General features: G+C 46.2%; 1 protein-coding gene across 1 annotated transcript; it reads right to left on the bottom strand.

Annotated features, from left to right (window-relative positions):
* Positions 1-283: 283 nt before the first annotated feature.
* Positions 284-4,214, bottom strand: LOC145714882 (uncharacterized). The gene is given in 7 exon segments (XM_081794413.1): positions 284-452; positions 988-1,072; positions 1,166-1,311; positions 1,404-1,470; positions 1,472-1,516; positions 1,661-1,738; positions 2,431-4,214. Coding segments are annotated over 7 exon segments (1,674 nt in total). The 5' UTR covers positions 3,655-4,214; the 3' UTR covers positions 284-423.
* Positions 4,215-19,374: the final 15,160 nt, after the last annotated feature.

Here is a 19,374-nt window from a genome sequence, read left to right as displayed (position 1 = left end):
AAAGCTATGAACCTGGGCACTGGCCTTTCTCTCAGGTTTGTGCCCTGGCCTCCCTCACTCAAGTCCCCATTGCTTCAATCTTACTGACCTCACATGCAATCCCAATGTGTGACCCATCCCTACGGACAATGTCCTACGTCCCGCCCTTCCTTGGAACTCCAGTGTGCAGGCACAGAACACTTACACCTCTGGACAGCCGCATGTATACATGGACACGCCCCAGAGCGAACCTGAGAGGAAGACACACACAAACACTTCATGCTGTTTATCTCCCAGTCTATATTTCTTCAAATGTATTGGACCCCCGCCCTGCGCCACGTGTCACCACCACCCTTGTCCTTATTTCATGGCCAGGAGAATCTTGTGGACCATCGGTGAGCATCGGAAGGGTTTCCACTGGGGTCGATGAAGTGCGACGCTCCTTCATACTCTTCTCAAGATCGTGCATATCCCTGGGATATATGGGTACACACAGACAGACAGACAGACAGAAACACACACACACACACACACACACACACACACACACACACACACACACAGGACAGGTGAGAGTCTTATCTTGGCCCTGAGTAAGGTTGCTTGAATGTTTCCAAACGGAAAGTAGGATGGGAGGGTGTGATAAGCTGTGCCAAAGCTGACAAGGGGATCCAGAAGCCAGACAACATGTGGGATGGTGGTAGGAGGCCTGAGGGTGGGGTTCAAGGTCCGGGAATGACAGTTGTCACCGTGCTATCTGATGAGCCAGCTTTGGTTGTCCCGCTTTGCTCATTCTTTTTGTCTAGCCCCCTTCCCACCTTCAGGCTCCCCAAAGGGGCAAAGCCTCTTGGACACGTTACTTCTTAAGACTCCCTGTCTCAGGCTGATGCCCTTTTGACTTGGGGTCACCTCCTGGGCCGCTGTCATTCTCGGTGCCTCCATGCAGAAGAGAATTGTGCCCTGGACCCCACGGCACACATTTCCGTGCCCACACCCTTGGCTGCTCACCTCTTTCCCTCTCAGTTCTCTCTCCTGGGGCCTCCTTCATCTTGAAATACGGCACGGGGTTGGGCCAAAGATCCTCTATGATTATCTGGTAGGGGAGACAGGCCAGGCCTCAGGTAGCTATCCCACGCAGTGGGGGAATCCATGAAAATCACCTCCCTTCCTTGTTACAGGGCCCCACCTCAGCAATCCTGCTAGAGCCGGCAAAGCTGTGGTCAGAGAACCAGTTGAAGAAGTTGAGGCTGCTGTTGTCATGCCTGCGTCTGTAGGCCTCCTGTCTGTACCTTGGGTACCACTGGATGGGACTGGAATGAGACGCCCTATACCCTGCAGGAAGACGCGTATGTGAGAAGGCGCCAGAGAACTTATCACATTCAACCCTCCACCCACGGCCGCCCATGCAGTCAGTGGACACTTACCATCAAGGCCTAGGACATACTCCTTCGTAACGACTTCATTCTGGAAGTAGGAGTTCTTGCCAAAAAAACAGCAGGATCTTCCGGCATTCCCTGGGAAACTTGTGTTCCTCCACCTGCCGTGGTACAGTGGGGCAGAAATGTGAAATCTTGTTCCAGGAGACCCGCCCTCCCCTGAGGAAGGAACACATCACTTCTCCCCACCACCTCCCCTCCCCACACAGCCAGCCACCCACACCACCTCCCACTCCCAGGCCGACCTTCAAATTGGTCATGTGGCGAAGCATGCTTTCATCGGGCTTACTACTCAGGGCTGACATCTGAGGGTGGTTCACAAACTGCCGCAGGTCAAAGAGCCTTCAGGTGCTGGGCGTGAGAGAGCTCGAACCAGAGAACCAGTGTGGACAGCATCCAGGCGTCCTCCCCCCGGGACTGGCGTCCTCCCCCAGGGTCTCAAGCCCTCCCCACAGGCTGCGTCCAGGCCCACGGGGTCTCAGGATCGCGCAGGGCTCTGCTAGACACGCACAGGAGGCTGTGCATGCCCAGACGCCCGCAACCACGCCTAGCTTTGTGTGCTCGTGAGGACACTGAGGACGCTTACTTCCACACAGCCAGACAGCACACATCCGGTCTCGCGCCGACCAGTGGGCATTCACATCGCCTTCCCCGCAGCAAGATGCCTAGCGGGACCCAGAAACGTGCCCCCACGCGGCTTTGTGTGGGAGGAAGCCCTCGGTCATTTCCCGGACCTGGCCTGGACCTCCACCGCCACGCCCCACTCTCCCAGCGCTGTTTCCGTGCCAGGTGCGACGTAAAGCACACATGCCTCCCCCACCCCGGCACTGCCCTCCTCCCACACTCATTGCAGAGCCAGGACCACCGGATGGGATCACGTTTGCACGTTCCCGGCCACTGGAGCGCGGCTTAGCTCCAGTCCCTGTCCTGGGTTCCTCTAAATGTCACCGCCCTTTCCTTCCTCTTGCGCAAGCCCAGCCCCCTCTGGACCCTCCACCAGCAGCAGGAAGGATACAGCCTTGGCCCAGAAACCACGGATGCCCTGGATAAGGGCACCTCTCTGCTGCAGATGACGCTGCCGCCTCTGCCATATGCTGGGTTTGAGTTGAGAGTCCTCCCGGCTGGCATGTGTATTCAAGGGCTGCACCTCCGTCTGAAGAGCCTCGAGCAAGGACAGGAAAGGATGTAGGCTTGCACTCATCTGCGTCTCTTCCTCCTGCTTCACGTGCAGCTCCTGTGCGTTCCCCAGGCACCAGCCACCTTGCTCCTTCCACTTTGGTTCCTCCTTCTCCTGCTCCTCAGCTCCTGCTCTTCGTGCCCCAGCTCCATCTCTTCCTTCTCCTCCTTTCCCAGCTTTGCCTCTTCCTCCTGCAGCTCTTCTTGTAAATCCTGTTGCCCCTGCTCCCCCGCTTCCTGCTCCGCAACTTCCCTTAACTCTTCCCCATCCTCCTCCTAATCTCTCTGCTCCTGATCCTCCCCCTTCTCTTTCTGCTCCTTTTGTAAGGCCTCCTGCTCCTCCTGCTGCTGCTCCTGCCCCTGCTCCTCCTCCCCCTGATCGTCGGCTTTTGACCTTCTTCCCCCTCCTTCTCCTCTTACTCCTAATCCTTCTGTTCCTGTTCCTCCTCCTACTTCTCCTCCTCCTACTTCTCTTATGATCCTGCTCCTCCTCGTCCTCCTCCTCCTCATGAAAATCATCTTCCACATCCTCATCCTCATCCTCATCGTCATCCTCCTCCCACTCCTCCTCCTCTTGAAAATCATCTTCCTCATCCTCGTCCTCATCCTCGTCGTCGTCCTCCTCCCATTCCTCCTCCTCCTCCTCCCATTCCTCCTCGTCCTCCTCCCGCTCCTCCTCCTCCCCCTCTTCTTGGTCCTTATCCTCCACCTCCTCTTCCTCCTCCTGTCCCTCCTCTACATAATTATCCTGCTCCCCCGCCTGTCCCTCGTCTTCCTCATGCTTCCTCTGGTCATCCTTCTCATCTGCAAGAACGTGTATTTCTGTGGCCGCCGCCTCAACTCCCTCCTCCACCAGGCCCAACAGCTCCGCCACCGATATTATGTTGTCCACCAGCAGCTTCAAATCCTCCCTTCGGCCGGACACCTCTGTCTCACGTCGGACCGGATATTCTTGTGCACTTCGGGGCATTCTGGCCCCGACACCATCGTCGTGTGGCGCCTCAGTCGCGTCCAGGAATACTGTATGCCCTCGAGCCCGGGTCTCTTGACTACCGCCTTCCATGACGAACGCGACCGCAGTTTACGGGGCACTGCCACATTTTCCAGACACTACATCCTTCGCCATGTGGAGCTGGCCCAGGACCGCAGGTGGGGCAGATTCAAACGAAGCGGCAGGAGGTGAAAGCACGGGCCTCCCTCACCAGACCCAGTCAGTGGAGCCCTGACGACAATGGCTGACAACGCCCTCCCGCCTTCTGCCGTGGACCAAGGGCCCAGGGGGCGCATGCGCACAGGCGCTGTACCCAGGAAGCCACGGCGGTGGCTGTCGCTGTGGTGATGCTGCCGCAGAGGCCTTTGTGGTGAGAGAAGTGCGCATGCGGCTCTGAAGCTGAGGGCGTTGCAAACCACGCCCAGACTCCCAGCCTGGCTCCAGGACCAATCATGAGGACGGCAGTGGGCGTGGCGTCGGCGGCCCCACCTTTCAGGGCGGTGGGAATCTGCTGCGAGCGTGTAACGGCACACAGTGAGCCCCGGGCTTCGGTAGTGCGGCGCCTCCAGGGGCCTCCAACTTAGCCCTCTGCGTGCCCTGTTTGGCCTCTGTCAATGAAAAGGGGACTTTCACATTCCCCCCCCCCCCCTCGGCGTCCCGTACGGCCTGGGCACGAGGCTATCTACACACACGGGAAAAGGGGGACCTCCACGCTTTTCACGTTTACACCCCCACCTTTGGTCATCGTGCCCATAGTCTGGCAAATCCACTGAGCGGGTCAGCGTAGCTGTCCGTGAAACGCATTTCAGCTGTGCGCCCGCTGTCTGCACCCTGGTTTGCATCTGGTCTGCCTCCTTTGCATACGCCCTACGTCCATCCCTACTCCAAGAAGACATGTATGTCATGACAGCAGGCTAGCAGTGCACCCGCTAGGGCACACTGTTCCCGCTAGGGAAAACTCTTGTCACTCGGTGACAAGAGGTGTGTGACATGGAGAGGACACCACCCTAGGGGAGGCTGCCTATCATGCGCGATCCCAGGAGCAAAGGGATGGCACTCTCTGAACTTTGGCACTTGAACCACCCCGGTACGCACCAAATCAGGAAAGCCCCCAGTCTCTTTCCTTTGCTCCCCAACGGCCTACGCACACTCACTCAGGCACAAAGATGCACGGCCACGCGGCACGTGGACACAGACACGCACACGCTGCCAGCGCAAACGCCGGGTCTCACGCAAAAGTACTCAAAGGCGCCAGCCACGATACACTCACAGACACTCTAGTGGACCTCTGCACTCACACGTGCCCTCTGTCACATCCCGCTCGCGAGGCTAGCTCCTTCCCACGACTCACACTTGCTTTCCCCCCTCACACAACACATGCATTTGTGCTGGGGCCCAAAGCTGGCTGAAAACTAGGGCAGATTCAGTATCTCCATTGGGTCAAGGAAGCTTGCACTGAGACGCCAAGGAAAGACAGCCACAACTGATACCAACCTTCCAGTACCGACAAAACTGGAATGTGGCAGATGGAGAAACACCAGCCACGACTAGGTTCCCAGCCTATCGACCCCTGCGCTCACCTCAGCCCCTCTCAACCCTGGGGAGTGTCTTGGGTTTCAGTACCTCCCAGCTGGCTGCAACCTACAGGGCAAGGGCCAAGGGACTGACCTTTCACGGTTCACATGTATACCCAGCTTGTGTGGGCTGCCTGGAGGCAGTCACGGCTTGGGAGGTCTGGATGTGCTCTCACCCCTGTTACTTGTGTGTTTCTTTGCGTGTTTCCCCGAAGCCCTGTGCCGTCAGCAGCCTACTATGTCCATATGGACATGCACGGCACACGGGAGCCCAGATGAACTCATACGGTACAAGGACTGGACAGAGAAAGAGAAAGAGAGACGGAGGTGGGGTGGGAGGAAGCGTTCTGAAAAGAAAACTATCACAGAGACAAAGAGACAGACAGAGACCAGAGGGATACCGAAGGAGGCAGAGGAAGGAGAGTAAGTCACAACTGGAGATAGCCACAGGGAGGAAGTGTGTTTGTACGTGTTTGTACGTGTGTGTGTGTGTGTGTGTGTGTGTGTGTGTTCATTTATGAATGAGCGTCAGTATCTGGGACTGAGAGAAGGGGTGTTGCTGTGATTCCTGGACCCTTGAACGCCCTCTTCCAGCAGAATGGAGGCCTGGTATTGTCAGGAATGTCAGTGTTTTGCGGACCATGACTCATGCGGTTTGGGGCCCTAGCCCAATCTCAGGCTAGGGACACAGAGCACAAGGAAAGGGAACTTGAGGCATGAGGCTCCAGACTAGGCCCTCAGGTGGAGTGTCCAGGCCCAAGGCTTTTACATGCCTGCTGCCTCCTTCCGGAGCCCACTAGCATTTGGGAAGCATGCCCACGGCCCTGTGGCCCTTCGGACACTGCAGTGGCCCTGGCTGACGTGCAGGTGGGGCAGAGGCAGAGGCAGAGGCAGTGAACTTTGTGACCATGTGTCCTTGGGGTGAAGGAGCTCTGCCTAGGTGAGCAGTGGGCTGCTGTTCAGGAGCAATCAGCAGGAGGGCAGTGGGCGTGGCTCCGGCAATTGAGCCCCTGCCTCCCCTCCCAGGTCCGGAGCCACTTCTCTGCCTCCCCCTCCAGGGTGGCCTCCCTTTTTGCTACATGTCCTTTTCAGGTTTGTCACCGACCAGGTCTGTCCTGTGGGATAGCTGATGTTGGAGAACGGGTACTACAGATCTCACCCCTTTGGGGAGGAGCCAAGATGATGGCAGACAGCATGGAAGCTTCTTAAGTGTCTCGCGTGCATGAAATACAGCCAGACCAACACTAAACCATCCTACCCACCCAGGAAACTGACTGGAGGATTAGCACAGCAATCTGCATATCCTGAACCACCGAATTCAGCAGGTACGTGGCATGCAGAAGTGAACTTGGAGAGCGAGGAGGCATGGGAAGGGAGGTGCTTTTGTGCGCGGAGAGGCGAAGGAGACTGGGCAGGTGGAAGCGGGGGCAGAGCATACAGGGAACCCACCCATCCCCAAAGCAGGTGGAGAGAATGTGGAAAATTGGACGTGGCCGCACGGACTAAACTGAAATGGGAGAAAGGAGAAATAGGAGGGTTTAAATTCCATTCAGACTGTAAACGGGGTGCACAAAGTCTGCAAATCCGCAGTTCTATGCCTGGCAGTGCTGTGGTGGGAAGGGCTAATTCTCAGGAACAGGGTCGTGTAGGAGGTTCTCAGGCCACTCAGAAAAAGGTGGTTCCACTGCTGGAAAGACATTTGGTAGGGACTGTTGAAGCCACCTGGTCCATGCACACCCCATTTGCTGGTGCTGGAACAAGGTCGTTAAGTGTCGTGAAGTCTGGTGCCAGATGTGTGTTGTGGTTTTCCATAATCCCTGAAATGCTGCGGTTACACTGACTTGCAAACTTTTTGTGGGGCGGGCTGGCATTGGTCCATAGTGTCGGAGCACTGGCAGCAGCAGGGCCCAGCAAGCGTTCCTAGGTGCAGCCTACGTTCAGCCATTGCTCATTCGGCCATTGCTCGGTGAGACCCTTCTGCAGAGGGACGGGACGGGTCAAAGCTGCAGTCCTTCAGAAGTAAGGGGCCCGGAAAACCAGCGCATCTGAGACGCAACTCAGGAGAGAGGTACTCCCTGGGGCCTGGTCACGGAGAATGCAAAAGCGCGCAGTGGACAGAAGCTGAAGACAGAGGACGGGTGTGTGATTGCTGATCCAGGAGAACAGACTGGGTAGCTGGACGGCGCCATTTTCACCGCTCTTGGGCATGTGCATATGCACCAAGGAGAGTGGCAACAATCCACCCCAGTGGGCTGGCAGCGCCATCTAGTGGACAACAGAGCGGTTACACGGAGCCCCGCCTAGCTGGGCCACCTTCGCTCTCAGCAGCACAAGTCTCACACCCGGCTTAGTTTATGGACTATAAAGCGGTACATAGACTGACTTCTAGGAGAAAGAGAAATAATTTCAGTCCTACTTCAATCTGTTAGCAGGTCCATCGATTCAATTTCCTCTCTTTCTTTCATTCCTTTTTTCCTTTTCTCTTTTACGCTGTTTTTTGAATACAGCAAGAGAGAAAACTCATTTTTATTTTCAATTCTCATTAAATATGTTTTCTTTAATTTATATTACTGTTTTGTACTTTTGCGTACTTTTTTTCAAATTCTATTTTACTCCCAATATTGTATTTTAGTGTACTTCAGTTTATTCACCTTTTCAATGTTTCAAACGTTTTCCATTTTTCTTTGTTTTCTTTTTTCTCTTTTTCGTTTCTTTTCTTGTTCTTGATTGCAGAAGGTGAAAATTTTCATTTTCACTTTCACTTTCCTTTAAAATAATTTTTTCACTTTTTGCTATATGTTTTGCTTTATGTAATTTTTTCCAAATTCTATTTACTTCCATAATGTATTTTAGTGTACTACAGTGTATTCCCTTTTTCAGATTTTCAAACTATTTCCTTTTTTTCCTTAGTTTAAATCTTTTTTCTCTAATTCGTTTCTTTTCTTTTTCTTGAATACAGAAAGACAAAAGATACATATTTTTTAATTTTTACTAATTTTCTTTAACTTTTTCTACTTTATTCTGTATTTTTTGTGTATATTTTGTGTATATTTTTGTGTATATTTCACAAAATCTGTTTTACTCCCATCATCTCATTTTAGTCTACTTCAGTGTATTTTTTTTTTCAAATTCTCAAACGATTTCTCATCTTAAAATTTTTATTATTTTTTTCTTATTTTTCCTCCCCCTGTTTTTTTCCTCAACTGTATCAAACCATTTTCAACACCCAGACAAAACATGCCTAGACTCTAGCATCATTTTTCTACTTTTTCTATTCACGTGCTTAATTTTTTAATATTAATATTTAATTTGAATTTTTTTCATTTAAGTTTTTCTACCTCATGAATTCCTCTTCTCCCCTCAAAATGACAAAAGGAAGGAATTCAGCTGAAAAGAAAGGGCATGAAGAAACGACAGCCAGAGATTTAACCGACACAGATGCAAGCAAGGTGTCTGACGCAGAATTTAGAATCACGATTGTAAGAATACTAGCTGGAGTCCAAAGGAGTTTAGAGTCCCTTTGTGCAGAGAAAAAATGAAGTAAAAACTGGCCAGAATGAAATGAAAAATGATATAACTGAGCTGCAGTGACGGCTGGATGCCGCGGCGTCAAGGATGGATGAGACAGAACAGAGAATCAGCAATATAGAGGCCAAACTTATGGAGAATATGGAAGCAGGAAAATCGAGGGAGCTTAAGGAAAAGAGCACGACTGAAGAATTAGAGAAATCAGTGACTCATGCCAAAGGAACCAGATCTGAATCCTAGGGGTACCAGAAGAGGAAGGGAGACAAATAGGGGTAGAAGGGTTATGTGAGCAAATCGTAGCAGAAAACTTTGGTAACCTGGGGAAAGACACGGACATCAAAAACCAGGAATCACAGAGGACCCCCCATGGGATTCAACAAAAACAACCCTCAGCAAGGTATATCACAGTCAAATTCACAAAATACTCAGGCAAGAAGAGAATCATGAAGGCAGCAAGGGAAACAAGTCCCTAAACTACAAGGGAAGACAGACCACGTTTGCAGGAAACCTATGCACAGATACTTGGCAGGCATCAAAGGAGTGGTAGGACATACTGAAAGTGCTGAATAGGAGAAATACGCAGCCAAGAATTCTTTATCTAGCAAGGCTGTCATTCAAAATAGAAGGAGAGAGAAAAAGTCCCCAGACAAACAAAAATTAAAGGAGTTTGTGGCCACTAAAACAGTCCTGCATGCAATTTTTAGGGGGACACTCTGAGGGGAGACATGATGAATATGAATATATATTCAATATATTCATAATCATATAACCACCAGAAACTCCGACTCTACAAACAACATAATGGCAGTAAACTCATATCTTTCAGTTCTCGCTCTAAATGTCAATGGACTCAATGCTCCAATCAAAAGACATAGGTTAACAGAATGGATAAGAGAACAAGATCCATCAATATGCTGTTTACAAGAGACCCAGTTTACATGTAAAGACACCTTCAGAGTGAAAATAAGGGGATGGAGATCCATCCGACATACTAACGGTCAACAAAAGAAAGCCAGTGTAGCCATACTTCTGTCAGACAATCTAGACATTAAAATAAAGACTGCATCAAGAGATGCAGAAGAGGCTTATATCATAATCAAGGGGTCTACCCTCCAAGAAGACCTCGCACTTGTAAACATTTATGTGCCAAATGTGAGAGCACCCAAATATATAAATCAATTAATCTCAAACATTTTAACTCATCGGTAGTGATACCATAATAGGAGGAGACTTCAACACCCCATTCACAGTAATGGACAGGTAGATCATCTAATGAAAAAATCAACAAGGAAACGATGTCTTTGAATGACACATTGGACCAGATGTGCTTAACAGATATATTCAGAATATTTCAACCCAAAGCAGCAGAATATACTTTCTTCTCCAGTGCACATGGAACGTTCTCCAGGATAGATCATATACTGGGACACAAATCAGCCCTAAGTACGTACAAAAAGGTCGAGATCATACCGTGCATATTTTCAGACCACAACACTACGAAACTCGAAATCCACCACAAGAAACAATTCTGAAAGGGAACAAATACTTGGAGAATGAAGAACATCCTCATAAAGAATGAGTGGGCTAACCAACGGTTTAAAGAGGAAATTGAAACGTATACGGAAGTCAATGAAAATGATAGCACCACAACTCAAAACCTCTGGGATGCAGCAAAGCCGGTCAGAAGAGGAAACTATCTAGCAAGCCAGGCTTTCCTAAAGAAGGAAGAAAGATGTCAGAGACACAGCAATCGTTAGATATTCTTGACAGTTAGACCCTTTAATTATGATATGCTTCCCAACTTCACCTCTTCTTATAGTCTTTGGTTTAAAGTCTAGTTTGTCCAATATAAGTATGTCTACCCTAGATTTCTTTTGAGGTGCATTAACTTGATAGATTGTTCTCTATCTCATCACTTTCAACCTGCATGTGGCTTTACATATAAAATGAGTCTCTGGTAACCGGAATATGGATAGTTCTTATTGTTTAATCCATTCTGTTACTTTGGTTCTTTTGTTTGGAGCATTTAGTAGTGCATTTATAGTCAGATTATCAGTAGATATGACTTTACTGCCATTGTAATTACCTGTAAACTTGTCATTTCTGGAGGTTTTCTCTGTTCCTTTCTAGACTTTGTTGTTTGTGTTCTTTGCTTCCTCACTCAAAGAGTTTCCTTTAATATTTCCTGCAGGTCTGGTTTAGCGGTCACACCTTCATTTAGTTTTTATTAGGGGGACTCCTTATCTCTTATCAGTGCTTCCATTATGAATAGAGTATTTTTGGTTGAATAGTTTTCCCATTTAGCAGTTGAATATATCCTGCAGCTCATGTATGGCCTACTAACTTTCTGTGGACAGATTTGCTGTGAATTTGATTTGTCTTCCTTTGTAGGTTTAGGTGTTTTTTTTGTTTGTTTTCTTGTTTGTTTGTTTCTTTGTCTGTTTCTTGGTTTTTTTGTGTGTTTTTTTTTTCTTCCTACTTTCAGGATTCCTTCCTTTTCTCTATAGTTTATAAATCTGACTCCGATATATCTTGGTGATGGCTCGCTTTGGTTTAATTTAATGGGAGATCTGTGAGCTTCTTGCCTTTCAATGTCTATGACTTTCCCCAGATCAGGGGTGTGTTGGGCTATAATTTGCTGAAATAAGTGTTCTGCACTTTTTTCTCTCTGCTCAACTTCTCAGACTCCAATGAAATAAATTATATTACTTTAATGAGTCACTGAGTTCCTTAAGTCTACATTTGTGATTCAATTATTTCCTTCCCTCTTCTTTTAAGATTCATTATTTTCCATACTTTTTATCTTTTATATCACTGATTCCTTCCCCTGCTTCATCCATCCCCATTGTCATGGCATCCATTCATGCTTGCATCTCAGTTATAGCTTTTAAAATTTCAGCCTGCCTCGACTTTAGTTCTTGTACATCTGCAGCAAGGATTCTCTGGTGTGTTTTATGCTTTTTTAGGATAGCAAGTATCATTATGATTGTTTGTTTTATTTTTAAAAATCTTGGATGATGATGGATGATGATGACGATGAGGAGGAGGAGGAGGAGGAGGAGGAGGAGGAGGAGGAGGAGGGTGACGACGATAACAATGATTTGAGAGAGAGCATGAACAATTGGGTGAAGGGGCAGAGATAGAGGGAATGAATCTTTAGCAGCCTCAATACTTAGTGTGGAGTTCAACATAGGGCTTGATTCTATGACCCTAGGATCATTATCTGATCCAAAATCAAGGGTCAGACATTCAACTAACTGAGCTACCCAGGCACCCTGATTGTTGTTTCCAATTCTGGTGAAGACATCTTATACCTGCATTGATTAAATCCCTGGACATTACTTCTTCTTTCTGTTCTTTCTTTCAGGCTTCTTGCAGGATTCCGCTTCTTAATCAGTACACTTGTTTTGAGTGAGGGTTTTGTGCTGGTGTTCTGGGGGACGGTGGTTATGTTGAGCTTAATCTCATGCCTTAGTAGAGATGCACCTGTGAGGTGCACAGGGGTGAGTCCTGGTGTAGGTGGCTTTAGTAGCCACTTATTGGCACTGTTTAGCTCACCGAGGTCAGTCACTGATGATCGGTGGGGCAGGAAATGGCATCTCCCTGGTTCGTCATCCCTGGAATGGAGAGTTTGTCCTTGCCATTTTCTGGGAAGCTATCTCGGTAAAGCAAACAATCACCACTCCTGTGTACCTGGCTTTCATAAGATCCTTTCCCTCACTCTGTGCCTGAGTCCTTCTGCCTGCCAGGCAGCATAGTATCCCCATGCTTTATCTCAGGGACACGCTGGATGCCTAAACTCCAAATAGTAGGGACTCCCGCATCAAAGAACACTGCTTAATCTCACCACCCTTTTCCCATTTTCCAGTTCATCCCAGGAAAGTGATTGATGGCCACACAGTTTGGAATTCGTGGCAAATTGCAGCAGAAGGCCAACAACAAAGCTTGATGGCCTCAGCCACTGTCTCTGCTTCTACATCTGGGAACAGTGTGGCATGTTGGAGCCATGAGTTTTTCTCATGAGGGAGGCCTTGCTGCCATGCCCCAATGCACTGAAAGAAGGGGAACCTTTTCTACCTGTGCGACAAAGGGGACCGTGAAGCCACGCTGTCTGCACCTGGGTCACTGCCTTCCTTCCCCACAGTGAAAAAGTCAGGCAGGCATAACCCTGGTGATGGCAGACTTGTAAACTTTCAGATTTTGTGCTTTGCTGCGTAAAGGAACTTGTGGAAATCTTTATAAGCAGGGCTCCATCCACAGCATCGACAGTTCTTCTCTGCTCCAAATCAGCTCTACACAGCTCCTATCTTCCATGAGGTGGACATTTTTCGACTTGTTGACTTGCAGTTTTGTTCTCTTAGCTCCCAGGTTGATTTCCTGGGTGTTCGTAATGATTTGATATTTATCTAGCTCTGCTGAAGGACCATACGAGCTTAGGGTCCCCCTGCCCCTCTGCCCCTCTGCCAACTTAACTCATCCTAGGGAGTTCACATGAATGAAATCATGACTATGCAGTCTTTTCTTGGATTTCCTACATAATCATGCTGTCTTGGAAAACTTACACTTTTGTTTCCATCTTTCCAGTCCCTATGCCTTCAATTTCTTTTCATCCTCTTCCTAGTTGTCTAGTGGTTATCCTTAGCATTGAGCATATATACTCAATTGTATTAAATATCAAGTTACTCAATGACTGAAAATAAACGAGCAATTAAAAAAGCATTAGTCCTAATTATTCCTCTCTTGTCTAACGTGCCATATGTGACCTCCATGGCATTGGTATGTTAAAATTATAATCAGTGCTGGTTAGATATTCCCATCTGTTCACCAATTTCTTTGTTTATGATTGCTTTTGATTCAACTCCTTCATTCTGGACGCAATTACTGTCTTCCCAAAGGGCTCCTTTTCTATGTTCTTTATCTGAAAATGTCTTTGTTCTGTCCTTATTGTCAAGTGGTGGGTTAGTAGACACAGAGTTACCAATTGACCATTATAGTCTATCAGCACCTTGAAGAGAACATTTTACTGTTTTTGATCTTTGTTGAGAAGTATGGCATTTGTTGGTCTAATTGTAGATGTTTTATCATTTAATTTCTGTTTTCTCTTCTAGTGCCGTTTAAGGATCTCTCCATGGGTCTGAAGTTGCTGCATTTTCACTAGGGTAGGTGTGAATCTACTCAAGACTCAGTGTACTTTCGCATTCTGAGGTCGCACTTATTTCATCAACCCTGGAAAAATTTCAACGTCACTTCAAATGTCAAGATTTTCACAGTCTGTATTCCACTGAAATGCCTGGAGACACACACAGAGCCTTCTCATTCTATTTTCAAGGCCTTGTAAGTGCTTCCATGTTTCAAATTATCTTTATCTTCCAGGCTCTGTTTCAGGAAACTTCTTCATATTTACCCCCTATCTAGCTAGCCACCTAACACTACTATACAGTTTTATACTTCAAAAATCATATTTCTTGATATTGCCAAATGTTCCATGGTGGAGGGAACAAAATCCCTCCCAGTAGACCCCTGAGTTTAAGGTAATGAAAGGCCCAGGATGTTATCATATACTGATCCAATGCAATTTTATTTAATATTTTCCTCAAAATCCTCCCAACATGCCATAGCATTCATTACCCAGGGCCTTTGGCAACCTGAAACCCCGAGGTTCTCAATGGGGAGGAATTTTACCCCAAGGATATTGGGAAATGTCTGAAGATTTATTATCTCAACACAAGGGGAGAGGAAGCACCCCTTGCACCAAGTGGGTAGAGGCAACAGATGGGTATACACCTCTTACAAGGCACAACATACTCCCCCACCCCCAACAAATCTCGCCCAGAATGTCATTGGCGCTGATTTTGAGAAATCCCGTTCTATCCCAACCAATTATAATGCCTTAAAGATCTCTAAGCTCTTGACATGATTATTTTTCTGTGTGTATACGTGGGCTTATTTAAAATCTAAGTTTCAACTTAGAGTTTGTTGCATGCATTGTTGCTTGCACCCGAGTGTTTGCAGCATTCAAATATTTTTTATTCCTAACTTTATTTTTTGAAAGTGTATGCACGCAACATGTTTGCCTACACATTTCAGAAACTGAAAGGCTTCAAAGAAAGGAAGTTGTTTGCAGAAAAATGTAGAAGAGGAGAATAAAACGTCAGACACACCCTGAAAACAAATAGGTTTTATTTTAGATGATCACAACAATATTATATGTATGTAGGACATTTCTTCAAGAAATTTTTTGGCAGCCATTGCAAACAGTAGGACCTTCATTCACACCTTTCATTGGGGGATGTTTGCGTACAGTCATGGGTTTCACTTTACTCCTCTGTTTCGTGGAAAATGTTCCACAGAAGACATGGCAGCACTTATTAGCGAGAGGGTGGCAGTTGTGATTCCTAGTGGGAATACATAGGAGAAGCGTTTCCTTATCAGCATTTCTTTTCCAATGGGAAAACTAAGTGGGAAATCAAGGGTGGTTTGGCCATAAAAATCCACAGCAAAATTCCAGCTCGCTGTAATTGCAGTACAACTACAGCTACAGATGAGAAAGAAGGCAGAGACGTTGTAACACAATCGAAGGAAATCTGGGTATGGGGCATGGATCCAGCGGACCACAAGTGCCACTGAACCAAAAGTCAGGACTACGGAATTCAAAGAATTTGCCAACAATATCAGGCCCTGCCCATGCCAGATTTCATCTGAAATGACCCAGCTTCCATTGATCCTGCCATACATAGGCCACTCAAGAATTGCACCAGAGATGCTACATTTTTGAAAGTAGAAAGCTTCCCAAAGTCCAATGTACACAATGGAAACAATGTTGCTGTTAAACTCCCACACGCGCCAGGATCTGCTGTTGGCTAGACTGATGCCAAAAGCCCAGGCCAGATAACTGAAAAACAGGCCCATCAGTTTGAGGTACAGGTGCTTCAATTCCAGTTGATGGATGACAGGGTAGAGGCATCATGAAATCAAAGCAGGAACACACCAAAGAGAAAAAAGAATCAGAATGAATGAGTCACAGTTCCGAAAGTGCTCAATATTTATGTCTTGCCCTTCTGGTCTACGCGTCATATTTGATAGTCTCATATATGTATTCGCTTTCAATTAGTGTTCTAAATGTTTATGTAAGGATAAAATGACCCCGGTGACGGTATAAATTTACATGCCATTCTGGGAACACAGTGTGACATATCTCTCAACCACCAAACTGTTCAATATCTCTTGTCTAGCAACTCCAATTCCAGGACTTTTGCCAAGTTATTGCTAAGAGTTTGCAAAAATATACATAGAGAGATGTGGTTTTTTTTCCCAGCACTGTTTATCAGGGAGAAAAATTGGAATTAAGTGAATGTCTACAAATAGAGGAATCATTAACTAAATTATAGTACATCAAGGATTATAGTGAAATATTACACGACCATTACTAAGAAGGAGTGAATCCGTGTAAATGACCTGAAGAAACCTCCATGGGAAAGCAAAATGAAAAATAATCCATATGGTATGACAATCTGCGTCAAAAGAAAACACACAACTTTCTTTATATATCTGCAAGTATAGATATGTGCATACGTTTTTGAAAGTTTAGAAGGATGCACACAAAAAGAGGAACCCTGATCAACTGACAGAAGTAGAGAATTTCCTTCTTATTTTCATATTTTCTATAATCTGTATGGTGCATAGTTTTAAATGGAAAACAGAATAAACATAACCTTGATGATCTGTAACATGTTGCACACAACAAATCATGCTAAGGGTGCCTGAGTGGCAGAGTCAGTTGTCGGACTTGTGATCCCAGCTTAGGTCTTGATCTCAGGGTCATGAGATGAAGCCCCGCATGGCTCCTCCACTGGGCACAGAGCCTACTTAAAAAAATTCATGCCTATTTACTTTTTCTTAATCCATCCCTTGCTTAAAACTCTCCCTTTAGACGTTGGCTTCTTTTAAGGGTACAACTTAAAAATAGCTTGGTGTGTTTTGCATGAAGCAAATATCTCTTACAAAGCAAAATCTAGATTGTGGCCCAACCTGTTTGCATCTGTTTCAGTTTTAATCCTTGGAGTTCGTGGCAAGGATAATCAGAAAATGATACTCCTAGGGCTTCTCCCTCTGCTGATTAGCAGAAAGAATGAGACAGAGAGGAATGCTCAGAGTGGAATGCTGAGTGGGAAACATAAACAACCACCCACGTAGAAGAGTTTTAGGACCCTCCAAACTACATCTCCTTGCTATGAAGCCTGATATCCCCAACACTGTATCCTCTCTGTTCCATAATCTTCTGGGGAATGCACTTCCTCATTGCATGAAAGCAGCAGTTTTAGTAAAATTAGAAAGATGAGTTTGGAGCTGACGGCCAGTTTGATGACCTCACTCTCCAGGAATGATATTTCCTTGCCCATAGAGGTCTGAGCGAATGGTCCATAAGACCAAGGAGTTTTGACAGCATGAAGAATCAGGACGAAGCATGTTACAAATGCAGAAAAGTATGCCAGTTCAAGGAAGTTTGGGTGCATCTGTGTGTGGAACCAGTGGAATGAGAACATGTTTTTCCTGATGATCAAATTTTAAACACTCCCTGTATCTTATGTTAACATATTACCCATATGCCATGTAGAAGGACTCCAGTGTGCAGAAGCTTAAAGAATGGTAAATATTCTTCGTAGCAGCAGGAAATTTTAAACTGGAAGGGGAAAATGTCAAGCCAACCTTCAAAGATCCACAAGGAGAGACGAACAACCTATAGTAAAAAAAAAAAAAAGCCACAATTAATGTAGAGTTTGGGGCTCCGAAGAAAGCCCAACATACCCTGCCTCTTACCAAATGTTTATTATACATAGCTTGCATTTTGTAAAGGTCATTGCCTATTGCAGATAATTCACATTAACACATTTCAATTCTCATAGCAGCCCAATGATAGATATAGAGTTATGACCCCCATTTTTGAAACGAGGGGCTTGAGCTCCGAGAGGTTGAGTAACTTACTCTAGGTCACACAGACATAAATGGCAAAGCCAGACTCTAGAGCTCTTGGTGTTGACAGAGTTATTCATGGCTCTCCTGATACCAGATGGCATTTATTCACATCCAAAGAGAATAAAAAATACAGGTGCCTAGACAGCTCAATCCCTTAAGCGTCTGACTCTGGATTCATCTCAGGTCATACATGATCTCACAGTTTGTGAGTTCAAGCCCCACGTGGAGCTCTGTGCTGGCAGTGCAGAGACTGCTTGTGATTCCCTCTCTCTCCCTGTCTCTGCCTCTCCTCTGTTTTTTCTGTCTCAAAACAAATAAGTAAACTTAAAAAACATAGACAATTTCTATGTCAATTATAATAGTGGCCCATATTTTATGTCCCATAAAAAATGAAGCTGAATCTTGAAGGACAGCAACATATCGGAAAATAAATTACAAGCTTAGTCAACAATGTGCATTGCTGGTGGGAATGTTAAATAGCACAGCCACTGGGGAAAACAGTACAGAGATTCCTCAAAAATTGAAACTTAGGATTGCCATGTGGTGCAGCCCTTCCACTTCTGGATATGTATAACCAAAAGAAGAGAAAGCAGGAACTCAAATAGATATTTGCCCACTCATGTCCGTAGCAACATTATTCACAAGAGCTTGCGTGGAAACAACACAGATTCCCGTCAGTGGATGAACGGATAAGCTAATGTCGTCTATCCATATCCGGAATGATATTCAGGCTTCTACAAGAAGGACATTCTGACACCTGCTACAACACGGGTGAACCTCAAGGGCATTATAACGAGGGAAGTAAGTCAGACAAAAAGAACAAATACTCTATGGTTCTACTTCTATGAGTAACCTAATCAAACTCATAAAGACAGAAAGTTCAATAGTGGATGGCAAGGGGACTTAGTGTTCAATGGGTACCGAGTTTGTTTTGGAACATGAAAAAATTCTGGAGATGGATGGTTGTGAGGGTTGCACAACAACGTGAATGTCGCCAATGCTGCAGAACGCTTCAAAATGGTTAAATGAAAAATTCTTTGTGATAGATATTTTATTACCATAAAAAGTGACACAAAAAGCAGGTATTTTATAAAAAAACAAAGCAAAGTTGTGTTCAATCTATCGAAGAAATGACACCCCGTGGTTTGGCAACACCGTCCCTGCATTTCTAAGTTACAAGCAGTTAACGTTTACAAGTTTGCTTTCCCACAAACACACAGCCATATCACTGTGGCATGGAAAGACAGGTATGATGTCGGGGATGCCATTACCCCATATTGTGAGTTTTCATTCATAATCAAAGTGATACTGAAATAAACTCAGTTTTAAAAGCCGACGGCATAGACACTAGTAGGCCGTGGTAAAAATGTGAAGATGCTGGGTTATGTCAGAACAACAGGGGCCTGGACTTAACTTTCTTTGTTGGACCATCCAGTGAATGACATGTAAGCTCTTCACAGATGAGATGAAATGATTAAACTAAAATGACCCCCAAGATGTCTCAAGGCTCTCCTTGACCAGGGAAAAAGATAAAGCACGTTAGTTTCCCTACTGTGGCAAAAAAAAAAAAAAAAAAAAAAAAAAAAAGCCTTTCTAAGGACACACAGAGTAGTAGTAGCTGCCAAACTGTAAGGGAAATAAGTCAAATTATTCTTGGGGTGCCTGGGTTGCTCAGCTGTCAGAGCCTGTGACTCTTGATCTAGGCTTGTGAGTTCCA

The sequence above is a fragment of the Panthera onca genome, chromosome Y (assembly GCF_046562875.1).
Source record: "Panthera onca isolate mPanOnc1 chromosome Y, mPanOnc1 haplotype 2, whole genome shotgun sequence".
Taxonomy (NCBI): domain Eukaryota; kingdom Metazoa; phylum Chordata; class Mammalia; order Carnivora; family Felidae; genus Panthera; species Panthera onca.
Note: the sequence above shows the minus strand (reverse complement) of the source record. Positions and strands in the feature narration are given on the sequence as shown.